At 36.4% G+C, this 20,467-nt stretch overlaps 1 protein-coding gene across 4 annotated transcripts; it reads right to left on the bottom strand.

The window, feature by feature from the left end:
• Nucleotides 1-5,777: 5,777 nt before the first annotated feature.
• prkcsh (PRKCSH beta subunit of glucosidase II) lies at nucleotides 5,778-17,323 on the bottom strand. 4 transcript variants are annotated; one of them, XM_067376242.1, is made up of 18 exons: nucleotides 17,285-17,323; nucleotides 16,750-16,895; nucleotides 16,541-16,657; nucleotides 14,538-14,633; nucleotides 14,398-14,455; nucleotides 12,964-13,081; nucleotides 12,634-12,763; nucleotides 11,951-12,035; nucleotides 11,787-11,865; nucleotides 11,618-11,701; nucleotides 10,787-10,945; nucleotides 10,448-10,538; nucleotides 10,260-10,329; nucleotides 9,891-9,980; nucleotides 8,962-9,036; nucleotides 6,863-6,962; nucleotides 6,615-6,785; nucleotides 5,778-5,996 (listed from the first exon to the last, which is right to left on the bottom strand). In XM_067376242.1, exons 2-17 carry the CDS (start codon nucleotides 16,841-16,843, stop codon nucleotides 6,639-6,641), a joined length of 1,593 nt encoding a protein of 530 aa, XP_067232343.1. In that variant the 5' UTR covers nucleotides 16,844-16,895; nucleotides 17,285-17,323; the 3' UTR covers nucleotides 5,778-5,996; nucleotides 6,615-6,638. The 4 variants fall into 4 exon arrangements, with proteins under 4 accessions (XP_067232343.1, XP_067232353.1, XP_067232332.1 ...); XM_067376252.1 differs by lacking the exon at nucleotides 17,285-17,323 and adding an exon at nucleotides 17,079-17,278; XM_067376231.1 differs by lacking the exon at nucleotides 17,285-17,323 and adding an exon at nucleotides 17,139-17,277.
• Nucleotides 17,324-20,467: the final 3,144 nt, after the last annotated feature.

Here is a 20,467-nt window from a genome sequence, read left to right as displayed (position 1 = left end):
ACTTGGGCATTTTGAATCAGTGATTTTTTTAGAGAAAAATGATTAAAAACAGTGTTCTCATATATATTATGATATAACTATATATTCAACATTTAAGGTGGTTATAATAGCCAAAAATGTAAGCATTTTCTAGAACTTTGAATACGGTTTCCTGGCTCTACATTAGGTTGCAACCTTGCCTAATGGCACCAAACACACACCTTACTCGAGGTCCAACCCAACAGCAACTGAACAAACTGTGTGGATGGTAGTCAAAAATCGAGAGGTCACCCGGGGGTCATCACAATCACCTCAGCACACCGAAAGACAAGTTTCATCACAGAGACACTCGCACCCCAACACACACACACACACACTCGCACATACGTACCTCCACTGGAGGGCATAGCGAAACTTCACAAAACATGGCGACCTAGAATCTCCTCGTATCTTTCCACTCTGAGTTTTATAGTTAGAATTTAGAATCGATTCCACCACATGCAGTTGTCTGTGTCACTAGGGGCATTGCGATAGTGTTCCCATGGCGATGGCATTTGGAATTCTTTTGGAAGTCTTTCAAACCAATTATGAAGTCCAACCGCAAAATCCAGAACCATATTAGGTCATTTTAAACAGGTTTGAATGGCTCGGGAGTAGGAAAGGCTCTGCGTCAGCTCTTTGAGACGTACATGCGAGCCGTTATGGAGGTCAGGGGCCACTGGGATTGGTCGCCCTTGCTCTTCATAACCTCTCAGATACATTTAGCTCCATTCACTAAACAGAATCACTTTATAATTCGCTTTTCCCAAACCGGTTTTAGCAGCCCCTGCACATCTAAACAGCTACATATCAAAACATAAAATCAAATTTTGTGTCCTCAAGGCCCTTTTTTAAAGCAAGTCGCAGCCACATGAGCTACAAAACAAGAAGAATTTCATAAATGAAAAATTCCCTAGATACAGTTGAGTAACGACAATGCCCAAGCTGTCCACAGCCCTGTGATAAAACAAACTAAATTGTTCCATGGGGAGAGACATTGCTGTAAAAAAAAAATCGCAAAACTTCACATTATATGAAGAAAAGAACTGAAAGATGTAAATGTGTGTTCAAATCAAGTGACATTTTGCTTTTCTAAATAACGCTGTGTTAGCCAAAGAGGACAATGATCTCTTTGAAAGGATTACATTAGAGATTAATATATTTTTATATCTACGAAAAAAACAAGACCTTGTGCGACATTTTTACAGATTCTTAAATCGTGGAAATCTTTGGACACACCGCATGGCTTTTATTTTCAGAGTTTTCAACTTTGGGGAGAGAGGGCCAGTCTGCGGTGTAAGGGAGGGGATCGGAGGGTTGGGGACTAAGACTTACATGCAGTGAAACCATTTCATTTTCAAAAATACAAAAAAAAAAAGAGAAACATATGAAACATTAAAAAAAAAAAAAAAAGAATCAGCAGACAGGTAAATGTATGCATTACGCAGGAAAAAAAAGACGCTACGGTTTCTCTAAAGTGAAAAATGTTGCTTCAATGACGGTGCAGTGAAGCTCTAAATGGCGTCACATTGAAAACCCAGAGCATCTCATCTCGTGTCGGTAAAAAAACGAAAACGAAAGAAGAATCACCTTAACGCTTCAGCATTTTCAGTGCACCAAAAAAAGTTGAAAATTGACATAATACAATGTAGCTGCACTTATCAATGTAATCAAATCTCACACAATAATCCATAGTGAATTATATTCACCAGTATGTCACCACACAAGGCAAACGTCTATCATTGTACTGTCTACATTTTTTTTCTTGTTTATTTAATTTCTGCTACACATATCTTCTCTATTCCACCATCATATCGTCAACACCTGATTTTGCTCCTTTGCACAAGCACTAACCAACCAAGGGATCTTAGCTTTGTCACTGATGAAGGGAAAAAAGTCAGTCCGAAACAATTAGCAAGAGTGTGACCGCACACACACACATTTACACTTACACGCACACACACACACACACACATTATAACACATCAAAGTGTCTCTAAGCTCTTTCCATTTCCATTGTATAAAAACTGTGATACACCTTGAACCCCTCTCAGCTTACAATGCCACATTAACATCGCAACACATTATTCTTTCGCTAACGCTAACGCAACTCATCCTGGAACTCATCGGTGGTGTGCCCTAGAGGGGACAAAAAAAAAATCCTAAATGTAAAGATTCGTCCACCCTAAAATGAGTGACGGGGTAGATACAGTGACCAGGGCAACCCAGTAGTGCACCTGGCGTCCGAAAGAGGGGGGGTCTTTAGCGTCGTCCCTCTGGCTGAGTGTCCCAACCAACCCTTTAGCTACACCACTTCCCCCATTCCCTCAGAGAGCCAAGGACAATGGCAGGAAACAAACATACTGCACCGCTTGAGCAACTACAATAATCATTTTAAAAAAAGACAAAAAAACTTTCCTATGGAACAGTAAGTGCAATGTGCTTCGTTTTTATATTGACTGAGAACAAAAGATATATATATTTTTTAAAAAAGAAATTAAACGTCACACTGAAATGGTTTGCAGAATAGTGAAAGGATCAAATGTAATGAACAACAACAAAATGAACAAAATGAAAAAAAAAGTGTTAACTAACAGATTCATTAGAAGAATCAAACAAGCACCAAGAGCTCTGGTCTCTAAAAACGTCCATTATCCCTTCCTCCGCCCCCTTATTAGTGCTCTGACCATGCAAGCTAAAACAAACAGCCGTCTATGGTACAAATAAGAGCAATTTCTAAAAGACAGTGAAAGGAATACCGTCTAAAATATCATCGGTTTTAGCCCATGTTGATTTCAGAGTATAATTTTTTCCTGTAATTTATTGATTTCCTTTACATATCAGAATCACACGTTAACTTAGCGTATTTGTGTTGTTGATGTTGCCATAGAGGACACACACGTGGGTCGAATATTTCGTTTTGTTTCCTTTTATTGGGTACGATTTCTTATATTTGTTTCCATTATTTATAATTAGTTGCCGTTCTTACAGTGTATGCAGGTTTTAGAATTAGTTAGAATTATTTCTTTTCAATCAAAATGTGTTTAATTGTGTTTGTAAAAGTCTGTGGTAGCTTTTGTTGCAACATAAATAATTTAAACTGAAAAAAAAATCAATATAGCGCCAATGAACTTGTATTATTTGGGCGACTTTAAGCTTGTAGTTTTAACTTATTGTTAACTTAAAAACTATTTATTATCATTATTATGATTATTATTATTGCCTCGTATGAAAGTATGTTTTGTGTATATTTATGGTTTATTTCATTATATTTGCAAGTTTAAATACTTTTCATTTTGCCAAAATGTGGTTACACCTTTTTGTTTTTCTTTAAAGGGAACAAATAGATTAAAAAAGAAAATAAAAAAAAACAAAAACAAAAAAAAAAAACTGCTTTAGAATTACAATTTGGGAAAAGTTCTCCATAGGCAAAGAATGCACTGCTATATTAAACTAATTGAAGTGTATAAACATACATGCTGTGTGCTAGATGTTATGCCTTTAATGCCTGTGTTTTGTTTGTCTTGTTAAATGAAAACGTTTTGATTATTTAATCTAATCACAGTCTTGTTTTTCCAGCCACGTTCAGAACCCCATAGTGAATCAGGGCTCGGGGCGAGGCCTGGGGCAAGGGGGGGCGGGCCGAAAAGGCGCGGTCTGGTCCCGCAGCCAGGCCTTAGGCTCAGCGTCCCTCGCCAAGCACCCCTCACCCCGCTGCCATGCAGAGCCGTGGAACAGCCTGAGAGAGCAGTCAAGGAAATAAAAGAGTCAGTTGGGGGGCTAGGGCTCAATGATTTGCAGACGTGACTGGAGAAAGCGCAGCGGGGGAGACGGGACAGGCGAGGCGCTGAGCTAGATAAAGGGGTCAGTGGTCACTTTGTTCTCAACCAGTTGTATTTTGTGTCAGGTAATTTAGGAGGGACACAGAGTTACTTAGCAACGTTCTTCTGAAACCATTTTCCAGGAATAACAGAACAATAACAGAATAAAACAAACGAACAATATTAATAATAATAATAATAATAAAAAAAAAAAAACGATCAAAAGCAGAACTCCTGATCTCAGTGTCTGTGTGTCACAAATAAAAATCTCATACTTCCAAACATGAACAAACGAACAAAGACGAACACACAACAAAGGGGAAAAAAATAAATAAACCTTTCAGTTTAGTTTAGGATATTTATTACTGGGATTTCAGCTGAAGACGCTTGAGGACTTTTTCATGGAATTGTTTAATTATTTGTACTTTACATGCCAGAAAAAAAATAAACGATATGAATCTCACTGTTTTCTTTGTGCCTGCTTTTTTTTTTTCCCCTGAGGAGTTGTGTACAAGCTCATCAAAATAAAATTCCTTCATCCAGTATTATCACTGTCAGTAAACAGCTTGATATTTAACAGGTCAACAAATCCAAATAAGCATTAAGATAATGCTAAAGGTCATAGTCGACTGTGTAAAACATTAACCTCAGTTATTCAGCTAAAAAATGCCAATTTTGGTGGTTCATTTCAGGTAAAGACAAGTACTTGTGCACTGTTCCATGCAATTTTGTAGTGTAATAGTATGAGTAGTGTGTTCACACTGACAAATCCAACAAGAAAAAGTATAATTTAATTACCTGGATGATGCACTTAAGGCCTGTTCACACCAGGAATGATAACTATAACGATAACAATAAAGAATGGTAAAAAACAATGACAGCCAATCAGAATCCATTCTGCTTTAAAGAGCGAAAATATGGGCAGATGACAAAACTGCAGCGTGCTTTTAAGTAAGCAATAAGGCATGAGAGGCTGTGCTGTATCATATATGTCACGGCTGAAGTGGAGTGCCTGCAACCCCTTCAGCCGTGACTTATTCACGATACAGCACAGCCTCTCATGCCTTATTGCTTTTATAAAACGGTTACCACACAATACAAATGTTAAAGTCAAAAATATGTATCAATGCAACTTTCATGAAGTAAAGTTTCACTAAAGTCTTCCTTCCGCCGGAAAGAAAATAGTCCCTGACCATGAACAGCAACAGAAGTTACATTATTACACCATTAGATGGCGGCAAAGACTGACTTTATGAGCGTGTCAGTCAGTAGTGAAGACTTTTATATTGAAAAGACTGAATTGATGTGAACAAGAAACAAGACGCAACTGACAAACGCTTTGACTAGTGCTGTCAGTCACGGGAAAACCCCTTAACTGCTAAAAGGACAACATAAAAAATCTGTTTAAATGCCTGATGTATTATTATGAACATAGGACTGACCTGAAGGATAATGCTAAATCTGAATGTAGGTAATAAACTCGCTCACTCGATCTTTTTCTCACAATTCTCTTCTATATAATACAGTAAGATTCAATGAACAATATCAATTGAGAACAAACAGTTTATGTTACTAAGAGTGATTGCTAAGGATGTTGTGTAGTGACACAGAACCGTTGGGTGAAGCAGTCATAGCCGTGTTTTATTGTGAATAAAACAGCTATTGACCAATCAGAATCAAGGACAAGAACTAACCGTTTTATAATCAACAGAACGATATACCGTTTGCTGGAGTGGACACTAATATAGTTATCATTCTTGTGAACGGGCCTTTAATTCACAAAAAAATAAATAAGTGTGGAATGTTGGACACCTCAAAACCTTTTAAATTCATACTCAAGAGTACATATTGTATAGAACATAGAGTATAGTTAATAGTATAGTCAGTGTATAGTCATTTGGGACACAACTAAGGTCTTTTTTCAACAAGTCACAACAATTTTTCAGATATAAAGTTGAATTTATTTCAAAATGATCCATGGAATGTGAAGAGATCAGATTTTAATCAATTAAAAACATCAACAAAAACATTACAGTTTACCAAAAATAATGCTCTCCCAACATCCAGCCTCATTTAGCTGATCCAAAACAAATGGAAGAGGTTCTTATACAGCTTGAACAGGAAATGAAGTTTCTCTAGTTCCCACAGAGCAACAACCTACAGACAAGGAAAGAGAGAGCGAAATAAGGTTATATTGATTTTTGACCACATGCACAAACATTTCATGTATTTTAAAGAACATATTGCACAACGAACTGAACTTAGTGGTCATAAACTGATAATAATCCACCGTTGTGCATCAGTGAGGATGGAAAGCCTAATCTCAGGAAAATTTGCAAGCTAGGCTAATTGTATTATGGAGAAAGTCACAGGCTTTTAAGAACATCTCCGAACAAAAAACAAGACAATCTTTTGTATGTAATACCTGAGACATCCACACTTGTTCCAGACAGTTAAGAGGTTTTCCAATTTTCATATTAGACAATGTTGTTGATTGCAGGGTTAGTGCAATCTTTGGTGGAACAAAAGCAGTTGTTTTTGTACATTCACTCCATAATGTTGCATTTAGCCTAAACAAAGGCTAGCAGAATCTATTAAAGCAGGCAGCAAACTGTCATAACCAAGGCAAAACCCACATTCAAACTGTGATAAAACACATAAAAACAATTTGGACCCTACGATAACCCAGGTCTCTTGAAAAATCAGACCTTGTTTTTTCCATTAATAGTGTTTTAAACATCTAAAATAAAGTATGCATTCATTTTTGTGGCGCACCATGCAACAAGCAGAGCGTAGAGTCTAGAGCTCCTCGTGGCCATGTGGCGAGAGGTCAGTGTTGTTTGGCTCTTGGCACACTGCAGGAGTGGTGAACTCCATCAGATATTCACAGCGACTTGGCTCCGACGTCGAGGTCACCACCGTCTCCTTCCCACAAGTCAGCTTCACCTACACACAAAGATACACTTAGCAGAAAAACCCAGAATGAATGGCGCAGTGAAAGTAATGAAAGAACTAGTACTTACTGTAGTTGATCTGCTTGGACCTTGCCAGCACCCAGTGCCGTGCTCGTATTTCATCACCAAGTACTTATTATTTTCGGGCCCTGACCAACTTCCCCATGACCTGCAAACATGAGCATCTCTCATTAAAGTCTGTCAAAAATGCTCACGGCATGCTATTACAAATATGGTGACAAAAAAAAAAAACAGTTTAAACTGGTCTAAAGGTGGTTTAATGGTCTTAGTGGGTTTAAAGGGATAGTTCACCCAAAAATGAAAATGTGATATTTATCTGCTTACCCCCGGGGCATCCAAGATGTAGGTGACTTTCTTTCTTCAGTAGAACACAAATGATGATTTTTAACTCCAACCTTTGCGGTCTGTCAGTCGTATAATGCGTGTCAATGGGAACTTCATCTATAAGAGTAAAAAAAAACACGACATACAAATCCAAATTAAACCCTGTGGCTCGTGACGACACATTGATGTCCTAAGACACGAAACGATCGGTTTGTGTGAGAAACCGAACAGTATTTATCATCTTACTAAGCGAATGCTGAACGCAGTTGGACATAGTGGTGTTTTAGAGGTAAAAATGATAAAAATACTGTTCGGTTTCTCACACAAACCGATCGTTTTGTGTCTTAGGACATCAATGTGTTGTCACAAGCCGCAGGGTTTAATTTGGATTTGTCTGTGCGTGATTTTTTGACACTTATAGATGGAATTCCCATTGACATGAATTATATGGCTGACAGACAGCAACGGTTGGAGATAAAAATCATCATTTGTGTTCTACTGAAGAAACAAAGTCACCTACATCTTGGATGCTCTGGGGGTAAGCAGATAAACATCAAATTTTCATTTTTGGGTGAACTATCCCTTTAAACTAGCTTCCTAGTCCTATAACTTTCCCCAACACTAATTACCAGTGACACAAGTGTACGTTGATTGGCTGAACGCACGCCATATGAAACACTGGAACTGGCCATTTTAACACATACTTACTCAAGGAACATGGAAAACAGCGAGATTCATAGTATTTACCTGTCGCCTTTATCTGTGTCATTGTTTTCTTTTCTCAGCCTTGATGATAAGTAGCACTGCAAGTTGTCGTAAGAGATTTAGCCTCTTATCTCTCCTTTTTGCTTTTTCAATCGCATAACATACACATCTACGTTCCATCTCCGTTATCAGGAAACCCACGGCACACAACAAAAACACAGCTCTGATGTCTTGCATCCTCCAGTTGTTGAATGCTGTGCTTAAATGATGCAGCGGTCAGCTGGCTTACATCACATAAAGGTATAGTTTACCCCAAAAATAACATTTTAATCATTTACTCACCCCAACTTCCGAACCTGTATGAATTTCTTTCTTCGGCTGAATGCAAAAGAAGATATTCTGAAGAACGTTTCTGGTCCCCATTGACTTCAATAATATTTGTTTTTCCTTACTATAAAAGTCAGTGGAGCTATCAACTGTTTGGTTATTCATATTCTTCAAAATATCTTCTTCTGTTTTCAGCCGAAGAAAGAAATTCAAACAGGTTGGGAACAACTTAAGGGCGAGTAAATGACAGAATTTTCATTTTTGGGTGAACTATCCCTTTAAGAGTTCAAACTTGTGGTGTGAATGCAACCAGGAAAATGGCCCTAGGGGAACTTGTTCTCAAAAGAAGCCTCACCAAGGCTGTACTTAACCAAAAATACAGTAAAAAACTATAATATTGTGAAATATTACAATTTAAAACACCTTTTTTTTATTTCAATATCTTTTAAAATGTAATTTATTTAAATTTTCAGCATCATTACTCCAGTCTTCAGTGTCACATGATCCTTCAGAAATCATTTGAATATACTGATTTGCTGCTCAAGAAACATTTTTAATTACTCCTATTCTTTGATGAATAGAATGTTCAAAAGAACAGCATCTATTTGTAATCTTTTGTAACATTATCAAAAAATGTATTGTTACTTTTGATCAGTTTAAAGCATCCTTGTCGAAAGACTATTCATTTCTTTTCATTCTTTTATACTTCAGTTCAAAAGTACCCCAAAACCTTCAAAAACTACCTCAGTCGGTCTTAAAATGTTTCTTTTCCCCCCACCAAGGTCTCTTACCCAAGGTTGGTCTCTGAGCCTCCGTACTTGGGTTTCTGTGAAACCCGATTGAAAGGACAGAGTCTGTAGATGTACCTAAAAGCAAACCGAGCACACAAGTCAACATGGAAATACATCAGAGCTAGGGCTGCACGATAAATCATTTTTCAATATCGCGATGTGATATCAAGTATAGGGATTGTGTTTTAGATCCTATCAGTTTAATCATTCAAGCGATTTTAAGCTGCAACAAGACGCAAAAGAAAACTAACTTCGGAACTCATGTGCTCTTTTCTGTGCTGCACTGCACGCGAACACTGAATTCCGTTCTCTTCCATCTGTATTTGTGCATGAACAGACACATTCACAAAATAATGTTAAAATACCGTCTCTACCAGTGTCCTCGTAAACACATATGGCTTACATGAACGTAAATAATCGAGAAAGAAAATTGAATGTGTATCAGTATATTGGATCCGTGCATTAGCTCTTAAAGTGACAGCAGCCTAATATACCTGCTGCTGTCCGAGTCATTAATGATAATTAAACAAAATAAAAATAGAAAACCTCTTTTGTAGCTTTAACAAAGTTTATATTTAATTTATACAGTGAAAACTATGCAGTGTTATTTTACATTTGATTATTCAATTTCTGTACCTGAATACTGTTAGACTTACCTGAAAAACAGGCTTAAGTACTTTTTTTATCTTTGTTCTATTGTATTTATCTAATGCTTGTAATTTGTTTATTATTTTATATGCAGATTCATTACCTTACAAATTCACCTCAGTCATTTTAAAATGATTCATTCTTTCCAAATACAGCTATTCAAGTTCATATCTTCGCAGAGAGAAACAAAATATCGCAATGTCAGTTTTTTTCAATATCGTGCAACCCTAATCACAGCACAAAAATATCGTTCCAAAACAACAAACGCTAGTTTCACTTACTCGCTAGTGGTAAGTTCGTAGCACTGGCTGTACAGGTAAGTGAACTCAGCATTAGGGCCGAAATCAAAGGACAGCTCTTTTTCAATATTTCTGCAACACAATCAAAGGACAACTCAACACAGTGCTCAGCAGCAGGGCCCCCGCACACCAGCGTCAGAGAACATTGCGAATTCAAGGACACAAGAATGTAGCAGATAAACGCAAGGTGTTTATCAACCACAACTTGAGAAAATGCAATGCACTCTGTTGTTGGCATTCGATGACCAAAGAGAATTCCAGTTGCATAGGAAAAACCAATTCGCTACACTCCCACTTGATTTCAAACTCAACGTCTTTCGATTTCCTTGAAGAATGTAGTATTGAACAAACCCGATTTGATCATCCATTTCCCGAAGAGCTTTCTCAGCCTCCTCAAAGTCATCTCTAGCCTTCTGAGCAGCTGTGAACAGTCGGTAAGCAGACGGAAACAATGAACAACTGACTAAAACTGATCAAGAACAATCGTATTTCTCTGTAATGTATCAATAAATAGCCTCCGGACTGGCCGTTGAACCAACCATCGATGAGGACCTGGGTGTCCACGTCGTAGGGTGGCATGGCTTCCTCGTCGTCTTGACTTTTCTCTGGAGTCCTAACGGTGGGCGGCGCCTGCACAACACACAGCCACGCTCAAATGAAGACATATATTTTTACACCTGCACAGTACGGTGAACATGAGTTATGACACGCTATGTAGCAAGACCTTTGCCATCGTGCCTTAGGACATGAGTTAAAGGTTAAGGACGTTAAATGTCAAGCAAAGAAGTGTTAATAGAAGACTCAAAATGTCACTGCAGGTGTAAACATCATTGAGGTATAATGCTAGCTCAGGTTTTCTGTGTGATATACCCTCTCACCTTATCGTCGTCTTCATGATAATCATCTTCGTCATCGTCATCCTCGTCCTCTTCCTCAGAGATGTCTTCTTCTGGGTATGGCTCAGATTCATTGTCTACAACTGGCTCCTTCACTTCATCTGGAGATGTTTCCACTGGAGCAGGTTCCTCAGGCTGGGACTGAGGGAGAACAGAAGAACAGAAATTCAAAATGCATGTTGATGGGCCATTTTATTTTATTTTTTTAAAAGACAAAAGGACAAAATAAGTAATCTAACTAACTACACTACTGTTCAAATGTTTGGTGTCGGTAGAAAGATATTAATACTTTAATTCAGCAAGGACATATTAAATTGATCAAAAGTGACAGTAAAGAATTTTACATTGTTGCAAAAGATGTCCATTTCAAATAAATGCTACTCTTTTGCTCTTCTATTTTTCAAATAAACCTGTAAAAATGTATCAAGATTTCCACATACATATTAAGCAGCACGACTGTTTTCAACATTGATCATAATCAAAAATGTTCCGAGCAGCAAATCATCATATTAAAATGATTTCTGAAGGATCACGTGACACTGAAGACTAGAGTAATGATACTGAAAATTCACAGGAATAAATTACATTTAAAATATATTACAGTAGAATTTGAATTGAAAATCGAATAAACTTTCACAATATTACTACTTTTACTGTATTTTTTATCAAATAAATGAAGCCTCTTGGTGAGCATAATATATTTGTTACAACCCCAAACTTTTGAAAGGTAGTGTAAATAACTAACATTGAAAATGAAAACAAAGCTAATTTTATGTTATAGTTTATCTAAATGCCTACTTCTTCTCTACTGACCTCTGAGTGGTACTTGTCTTTAATACTGGCCCAAACACTCTCAAATGTTGATGTGTCCACCTGCTCAGTTCCTCCCATCAGTCCCTGAATAAATCACAAAGCATAGATCTGAGCTAGTGGCACTTGAGTCTATGCTTTTTTGACTGAGAAAGATTAAATGCAAAAATACCTGGGCTTCGGTTTCAGTAAGTGTGCCATCAGCATCAGGGTCCAATTCAGCATGGGTCTGAAGTTCAGAGACAGACACGCTGACACACAGAGACAACATGTTATTTTATATTCATTCTCTACATGCACAATCGGAGAGAAAAACCATATTCATTGGCCACTTACAAGCCATCTGCATTGTCATCCAGCTCCAAAAATGCTTCTGCCATTTTGGCTTTGTCCTTCTCCAAGCGAATAGCTGCCTTTTGCTCTGGAATGTAGTTAAAACACAGATTAGACTTACATTAATGTGGAATCACAGATGATATTAGCTAACAAGCAAACAAAACACCATAGGATCTGTCCTTATATTCAGTGGTTTCAGAGCATTAAGGAATAGTTCACCCAAAAATGAAAACTGTGTCATTCAATTACTCACCCTCATGTTGTTTCAAACCTGTATGGATTTCTTTCTTCTGTTGAACACAAAAGAAGGTATTTTAAAGAATGGCTACCAGCCATTGACTTCCATGGTATTTTTTTCCTACTATGGAAATCAATAGCCACTGTCAATTGTTTGATCACCAACATTCTTTAAAAAAATATCTTCTTTTGTGTCCAACAGAAGAAAGAAACTCATACAGGTTTGAAACAACATGAGGTTGAGCAACTGAATGACAAAATATTCATTTATGGATGAACTATTCCTTTTGAAGTGTGAATGATTTTGCAGGCAATACTGCAAATATAAATATCATAAAAACTATGAGAACTGAAAACACTGCAGAACTTTTTTATAGCGGGTCGATATGGTCTGGCTTAAAGAGATATGCATTTGAATTGACGTGATCATGAACAGCTGCACTCACCCTCCCAGGCCTTGAGGTGGCGCTCTTTAGCTTCCTTCTCAGGCTGTTCTGCAGTTTCTTTCACTGTCCTTAGCGCTTCAACTTTCTCCTCAAGCTGTTTCTTATTTTCCTGCATATCAGTCACTTTATCCTACAGAAGAGACAGCATTTTACATTTACCAAAATTCACTGACACAATATGGCTTCTTTTTTTTTTTCTTAAACTGCAGTATATACAAGAAATAATACATGCTGCAACTGGATTATTTGTGTTGGACGTGAGCAAATACGAGTGCGAAGCATTTTGACAATCCTGGACTGATATGTTTGTTCATACAAAGCAAGTCTTACCTGCTTTTCTTGCCGTCCCTTCTTGGCTTCCTCAATGAGCTGCTGTTTCAGGAGAAAGCCCTCTTTGGTGATCTCAGCCATCTTCTGCAGAACCTCCCTCTCTTTACGTCCCAGTTCCCTGAGAACCAATCAAACATTTCAGTGGGTTTGTTTATATAGTCACTGTATTAAATCACAAGTAAAAAGGAAAGTAAAACAACAAAATTGTCAATGTAATGTTTGGCTTATTATGAGCAGTTACATGTTCTCGTAAAAATGTGTTCTGCATTTAGTTAGATAAAACTTTTCTATTGTCAAAAACATTTTTGCAAATCCCCTTCTATGAGGAAACTATAAGGGCCTATTAGGAAATAAGGGCCACACAGGATACATTTTCATGTTAAATGTGCAAGAAGGCATGTTATTTACCATAAATTGCTAATATATACACTTAAAGGGTTAGAATTTTCTTTTTTGGGTGAACTGTCATTTATTACTCACCCTCATGTTGTTCCACACCCGTAAGACCTTCGTTAATCTTCAAATTAAGACATTTTTGTTGAAATCCGATGGCTCTGTGAGGCCTCCATAGGGAGCAATGACATTTCCTCTCTCAAGATCCATAAAGGTACTAAAAACATATTTAAATCAGTTCATGTGAGTACAGTGGCTCAATATTAATATTATAAAGCGACGAGAATACTTTTGGTGCACCAAAAAAAACAAAATAATGACTTATATAGTGATGGCCGATTTCAAAACACTGCTTCAGGAAGATTCGGAGCATAATGAATCAGTGTATCGAATCATGATTCGGATCGCTTGTCAAACTGACAACGGCTGAAATCACGTGACTTTGGCGCTCCAAACAGCAGATTCGACACAAAAGATTCATAACGCTCCGAAGCTTCATGAAGCAGTGTTTTGAAATCGGCCATCACTATATAAGTCGTTATTTTGTTTTTTTTGGCGCACCAGAAATATTCTCGTTGCTTTATAATATTAATATTGAACCACTGTACTCACATGAACTGATTTAAATATGTTTTTAGTACATTAAGAGGAAATGTCATTGCTGGCTATGCAGGCCTCACTGAGCCTTCGGATTTTAACTAAAATATCTCAATTTGTATTACGAAGATGAACGAGGGTCTTATGGGTGTGAAACGACATGAGGGTAAGTAATAAATGACAGAATTTTCATTTTTGGGTGAACTAACACTTTAAGGTGATTAAAATGTATAATGAGCTGCTGCTATGAAAAACTGGACTATTTTAAAAAGGCATCTTAAAATTCTGGCACAAGTGCCAGTAAAACATTTGAGATGCAGCACAAATGGCTAAGGACATCCATCTGGTGCATGAGAATGCAGTGGAGTGCAAGAACGTGTCCTGTGTGAATGACTCCTAATGTGCTTCTCCCTGGAAAGCAATTACATTTGGATCAAAACTCACTTGCAGGTATTTTCACATTTGGCTCCACTGTTGTACTCATCAGTAGTATCACAGCAATCTGAGGGGAGCAAAAATGTTAAATGCAATATCATTCAGAGAACACTTCTGAGGAGAAATATCGAGATGCATAATCATCTTACCACAGATGCCATCATTAATACGGGATGATGGGATAAAGGTGGGCCTGAAACCAGCATTGGTGCAATGGAAGCTGCCATTCGGACAAGCAGCAGTGCCTGATGACAGACATGAACAACTGTCATGCACAACATCAAACTATACTTTATCACCACTTTCTACCCGTCATGGACTTAAGAAGGACAGATAATTCTGACATCTATTGTACTGTGATTTACTCAACCCCATGTCCTGTAGGCTTTCTTTCTTGCAAGGAACACAAAACAGTCATGTTTCCATTCATTTTTATTGTATGAAAAAGAGCAGCTTGTGTATTCTGTTTGATATAGTTTGTGTTCTGTGCAAGAAAGAAAGGGTCTGAATTTTCATTTTGGTGCACCCTAAGGCTTTTCACTTTGCACACTTTATCCATATACAATAACACTGTAGATTTATTTATTAATCTATACATGTACCGATTAGGGATGCACCAATAGGATTTTTTGGGGCCAATACCAATTTTAACAAACAATTATTGGCCGATACCGACATTTGTCACTTCCTGTGTTTTGAAATTTTGTCATCAAAATAGATAGCATTTTGATCATGTTTTAAATCAACAAAGTTCAAAAACACCTGCATTAAATTATACTAGCCGGTTTATTGCTGCATCAAATAATTTCTATTGAACAACGAATGGATCCATTTAACATTCAGCAGGCCTACATAAAAGACAACAGAACGAAGATATATATGAAATAAGCAGTGCTTTTTAGGTAGGTTTAATAAAGAAATAAAGTAAACAAATGTAAAATAACACTGCATATTCTTCACTGTATAAATATATAAACATTAATCCTTCTTTAATGTAACACATTCTTTATTGTGATTAATCTCTAATTTGTTTTTGTATACATTTTAAAATTTTTTGTAAGTTTAAATATGTATGAGATCTGCACGATCTCCTTTACTAAGGCGGGACTCTTATTTTGACAGGTGTTCTAGTCTACGGACTGATAAGAGTTCTTCTGCACGCAGTTATTCTGCGATATAAAGTTTGCCAATCTATTATGCACCCCCCGAAAAAGGCATAAGATATGCATGTATTTATTTACAGTTAGTTGTAATAAGTGTTTTGTGTAATTCGCTGTGTATGTTGATGATAACTGAGAGAGATTTTAATGTGCACTTCTTGTTTAGCTCTTAAGGTGATTATTTTTGGAGTGAAAGCAGACGGAATAAACTTTATAAAACATCAGTAAAGGTTTGGTCATTATTCGGATGGGGTCTGCTATGCTTATGAAAGTTACAAAAGTGGCTTAGTCAAGAATAGTGTGCGATCTTTTGTTATTTGATTAGCATTAAAGCACAGACAGCAGAGCTAGAATAATGTAACAGGCATTATACAGCTCAGTGCCTTCACACAATTCATTTATAACCCATCGGTTTGTTATATCGGCCTTTTTCCTGCTAAAGCCAATTTACAACCATCGGCATGAATAAATTGAGCAAAAATCGGCCGATAAATATTGGCGGCCGATACATCGGTGCATCCCTAGTACCGATTCTTTGTTCTGCTTTGTTCACATTTTTTTAACCACAGTGAGGTTTGTTATTGTGTCACGCAAGTATGTTTGAGTTTCCCTTTACTGTATTTGATGTGCTTTATGTGTGTTTAGGTTATGTTCTTACGTGAATAAAAGCCTAAATTAAATCTGTTCATTACATAAAGCAATTGCATATCTTCAGAATACTTGGATTAAACTGCTCGATTCATATGGATTAATTTTATGATGTCTTTATGAACTTTTTGAAGCTTGAAAGTTTTGATTGCATGGAGAGTTAGATATAACAACTTGAGGGTGAATAAATAGCAAAATTTTCATTTTGGGTTAACTAGCCCATTCAATTTAAAAACTATATAGTTCAAGCAGACTTTTCAGGGAAACATTTCACTGCTGAATGATTTTGATCATGAATGAACAGGAAAAGATTTGAATTATGGACTACTGGTAAAGTAATGTACCTGGCTCATCTGAACCATCTTTGCAGTCACAGTAGTCATCATTCACTCGGTCAAAAGGAATGGTCCGGGATCCATCGAGACAGGTGAAAGGCTTGTTCTCCTCATAAAACGCTTTCTCTTTAAGCATTTAAACAAAAGAAAGTAAGAGTTAAACAAGTTAAACCAGGGCAGGTTTAATAGAGAATTTGCAATATATGTAATGACTTTACTTGACAGTGGTACTCCTCGTGGTCGTTGAATCTCTACAGCTGTCCCCAAGCTGACAGCAAAGACCAAAGTCATCAGCAGGTGTATGCAGGTCATGATGCCTCAGGAAATTAGGGATAAATGCAAACTCCCACTAGAGGCGCGTGACCTTGGAGCACAAGGAATACACAATGTATTATTCAACTGAACACTGTGCATCTAATGCCAGCAAAGATATGCATCTCATACTAATGGTTTACAAAAAAGACTAAACAAATTAACATTTTTCAGTCAAATGATTATCGAAGATAAATCTGTGTTTAAATCCCATGTCTTATTCACATCATCCTACTTAATTCAATCTGAAATGGCTTCCGCATACACGGCCATCTGAACAAACTGAAATACTCACTGATCTGAAATGATAAACAATACAATATCACGATAGCAAGCAGTATGCTTTAATAAACATCGCGTATATTAAATATGCAATTGTAGAATTAGTCAAATAAATCTAAAAAAAAAAAAATCATCGTCCAACAGTAACTCATTACTTACTTCCGTAAGCGCTCTTGTGTTACGTCACCAAGATGAGCGGTGTTCTCATATGATTGGTGGATTCATGTGCAGGAAAACAGCATTGTGGGTAATGCAGTCTTTTTCAAGCTTTCTCAATTTTTGTTTTGTAAAACATCAATAATATGATTCATAATATATCAATAACCGTACATTTAGGCACACGAGTCCCCCCAGTATTTAAATACAGACAAATCATGCAACACTGACAGGAATAAATCTCATTATGCAATTGTAAACAATCATTATCATGTTAAAATACACGGTGTGGTAAAACAGAAATGTTATTATAATTCATTTTTAGTCTAAATGACCTTGTGGTTCATGTCACGTGCAAAAAGCGCGCGCGTTTTCTCTTTCTCTCTCTCTCTCTCTCTCTCTCTCTCTCTCTCTCTCTCTCTCAGTGAGCCAGAGATACGTTAGCTCTTCTAAATTATATTAATCGTATAAAAGTTGTGATTCTTCTAAAAAAATAAAAAATAAAATAAAATAAAATAAATAAATAACGTTTATAAGAATTGAAGCTTGTTAATTCATACATGTGGAAGTTTCTCCCCACTGTTTCAGGACTTACAGGTAATTAGCTAACGTTAGTTAAATTTGAGTTGGCTCTGATATTAATTGGGTTTCCAAACGACTAAGTTACAAGAAGATATGTCTATCTTAATACCTTTAACAAAGTTTTATTGTAATATTGTCCACATGAACGCTGGTTATTAAGGACACAGGACAGATGTTAAGCCTTGCAGGTAACAGAAAATGTAATTAGTAGCTTTGTAAACAGCAGGTTATGAGTGTTTTGTATATTTGAGCAGCACTGTATGATGATTAATTGAGTAATGAATATTTGTTTTAATGCAGCCAGGGCAAAGGTAGAAAGGAGAAGGTCATGAGGATGAAACAGGAACATGCACGTGCGTGAGATAAGGTAAGAGGACATGTATTTTATATCTACACCTTGCATACAACGGTTGGGGTTTAGTTAGTGTTAGTTACTTGTAATTACGCATAATTTACAGCTATTACTGTAGTAAATACATGTAACAAGTGTAATAAGAAGAGCACATTAAAGTAGTGAAATTATAATACCAAACACACACACACACACACACACACACACACACACACACACACACACACACACAGTGAAATGCTATTTCCAGTGAAAGAGGTGGGACAGTTCTAACTTTAATTTAAAGACATTTTCATATTCTCAAGTCTCTAATCTTTTTAAAAAAGTTAAATAAACAGTGAGATTATTAATATTCTATATAGTAAATAAATATATAGCAAAATATATAACAATAATTGTTTTATTTGAAATGAAAGAAGTCACAGGCCATATACAGGTTCAGAGGGTAATAAAAAAAAAAGTTAATAAAATGTTAAACTAAAAATAATAAAACTACTATGTCTGCAGTAATTTAATAACTGCCTATGTTTGTCTCTAAATAATGGCAGTCTGTAGGGGTCAGTAAAGTGTCACTGATGAGCAAAACACCCTAAAGCTGAGCTACCATTTCCTTCTCTAAGCAGATGGTTGCAAAATATTTTAAAACTGTGTTTACTGTCATGAGTTGCATATTGATGATACACACAAATCAGGCTCATTGCATGTAACCATTACTGTAATATAAGGCTGGACATGGAAAAAAAAGAAAAAGAAAAATATAGCTATTGTATTTATTAGAAAAATCGTCCTTTATTTGTATTTTCAACACACTTTACAGTACTGAACAGTGAAAGAAAAAATATACTGGTATATATTTATATATTTGTGTTTTTATATATAGCTGTTTGCTTATTAAATGCATTTTATTCACAAAATGACAACTCAGTTCTCTCAGAGGAAAACCTTTCATAAAAATAATATAATATAAAATAACTTGGACACATTATACACATTACAGCAATATAATGTACAAATATTACAATCATTTTCCTGTGTTTTCTTTTTCATTTATATTATTACCATAACTTGTGAACAAGTAACATATTATTTAAAGCCCAGAGAATAATTTCATTGGAGAGTCTCATGAGGCATAACTTCAAAGTACAAAGAAAAACTATTCTCTGATTAAGCCACGTCATCTTTCTGACTGTCTCTAGGTCATTAACCTCACAGAAGTATTTAAAACCCCTATTAAAAGCCTTTACAGTGCAGATTATTGACACAGAGTAGCTGATGTTGCTCAGAGCTTTAGCAGGAAATGGCATTGAGGACCAAAAAGAAGACTTTTGGACCGAGCCATTTAAAGTGCTCACCCTGTGCCATGCTATACAACCTTCTTTACCATTCCCCTTGATTTCAGCCATCTCACAACACCTTCCTACACAAAAAATAAAGTGCTGGTAAAGACAAGTTTTAGAAATAACTGATGATTAGTCTGTTTTCCAATACAATTCAAATATTCACATTTAAAGGTGATGGGAGGTTGACTAAAATCCCCCAAATGAATGGCAGGGGAGATGACAGGAGAAAGAAAGGGGAAGGTGGAGGGTGCTTATGAAATTCCACAATTCAAATACAGTTCATTACAACTAAAAGTGATTCATTGTGACTGATTCTGAGAGATCTCAAATTTACAATTCAACATTACAGTATATACAAAACAAGCAGTGATTCGTCTACTATTTATATTAGATAGTAGTTTTGATTTTTAAACCATCAAACCAGAATGATACAAAAATAAAAACTGTACACAAACTGTTCAAAGAAAACACTTGTTTTTCCTTTTGATATCCAAAAAGAATGGCAGCAAGGAATTAATTTTAATAATTTCTTAATAAGAAACAATTGCTACAGTGTTGTGTTAAAATGGCAAATATTATTTGTTAGCGTAGTGCTCACAACATTAACGAAAATCTACACAACAAAGCATTTTAAGGTAAGACAGGCAAATGTAATGGGAATGTCATTAGTTTGCACAAACCAAATGTGTAACCTCAGCCTTTCCTCCTGTTGTCCGCAAAATGAAAATTTATACCACGACATCCTCTAATCCTGTCACAGACAAGTACATTTATCATATATGTACTTGTATGACCTCGAGTCACTGCTCTGACAGACACAGACTTGTGTAAAGCTAAGCTACTGACCAGCAGAAACTAGCTTGTTATCATATTTCAAGAGGGATGCTTACAAACGCTGCCCCACAATATAGC

The sequence above is a fragment of the Chanodichthys erythropterus genome, chromosome 3, assembly GCF_024489055.1.
Source record: "Chanodichthys erythropterus isolate Z2021 chromosome 3, ASM2448905v1, whole genome shotgun sequence".
In the NCBI taxonomy this organism is placed as follows: Eukaryota; Metazoa; Chordata; class Actinopteri; order Cypriniformes; family Xenocyprididae; genus Chanodichthys; species Chanodichthys erythropterus.
The sequence above is the reverse complement of the archived record's forward strand: the minus strand, read 5'-3'. Positions and strand labels throughout refer to the sequence as shown.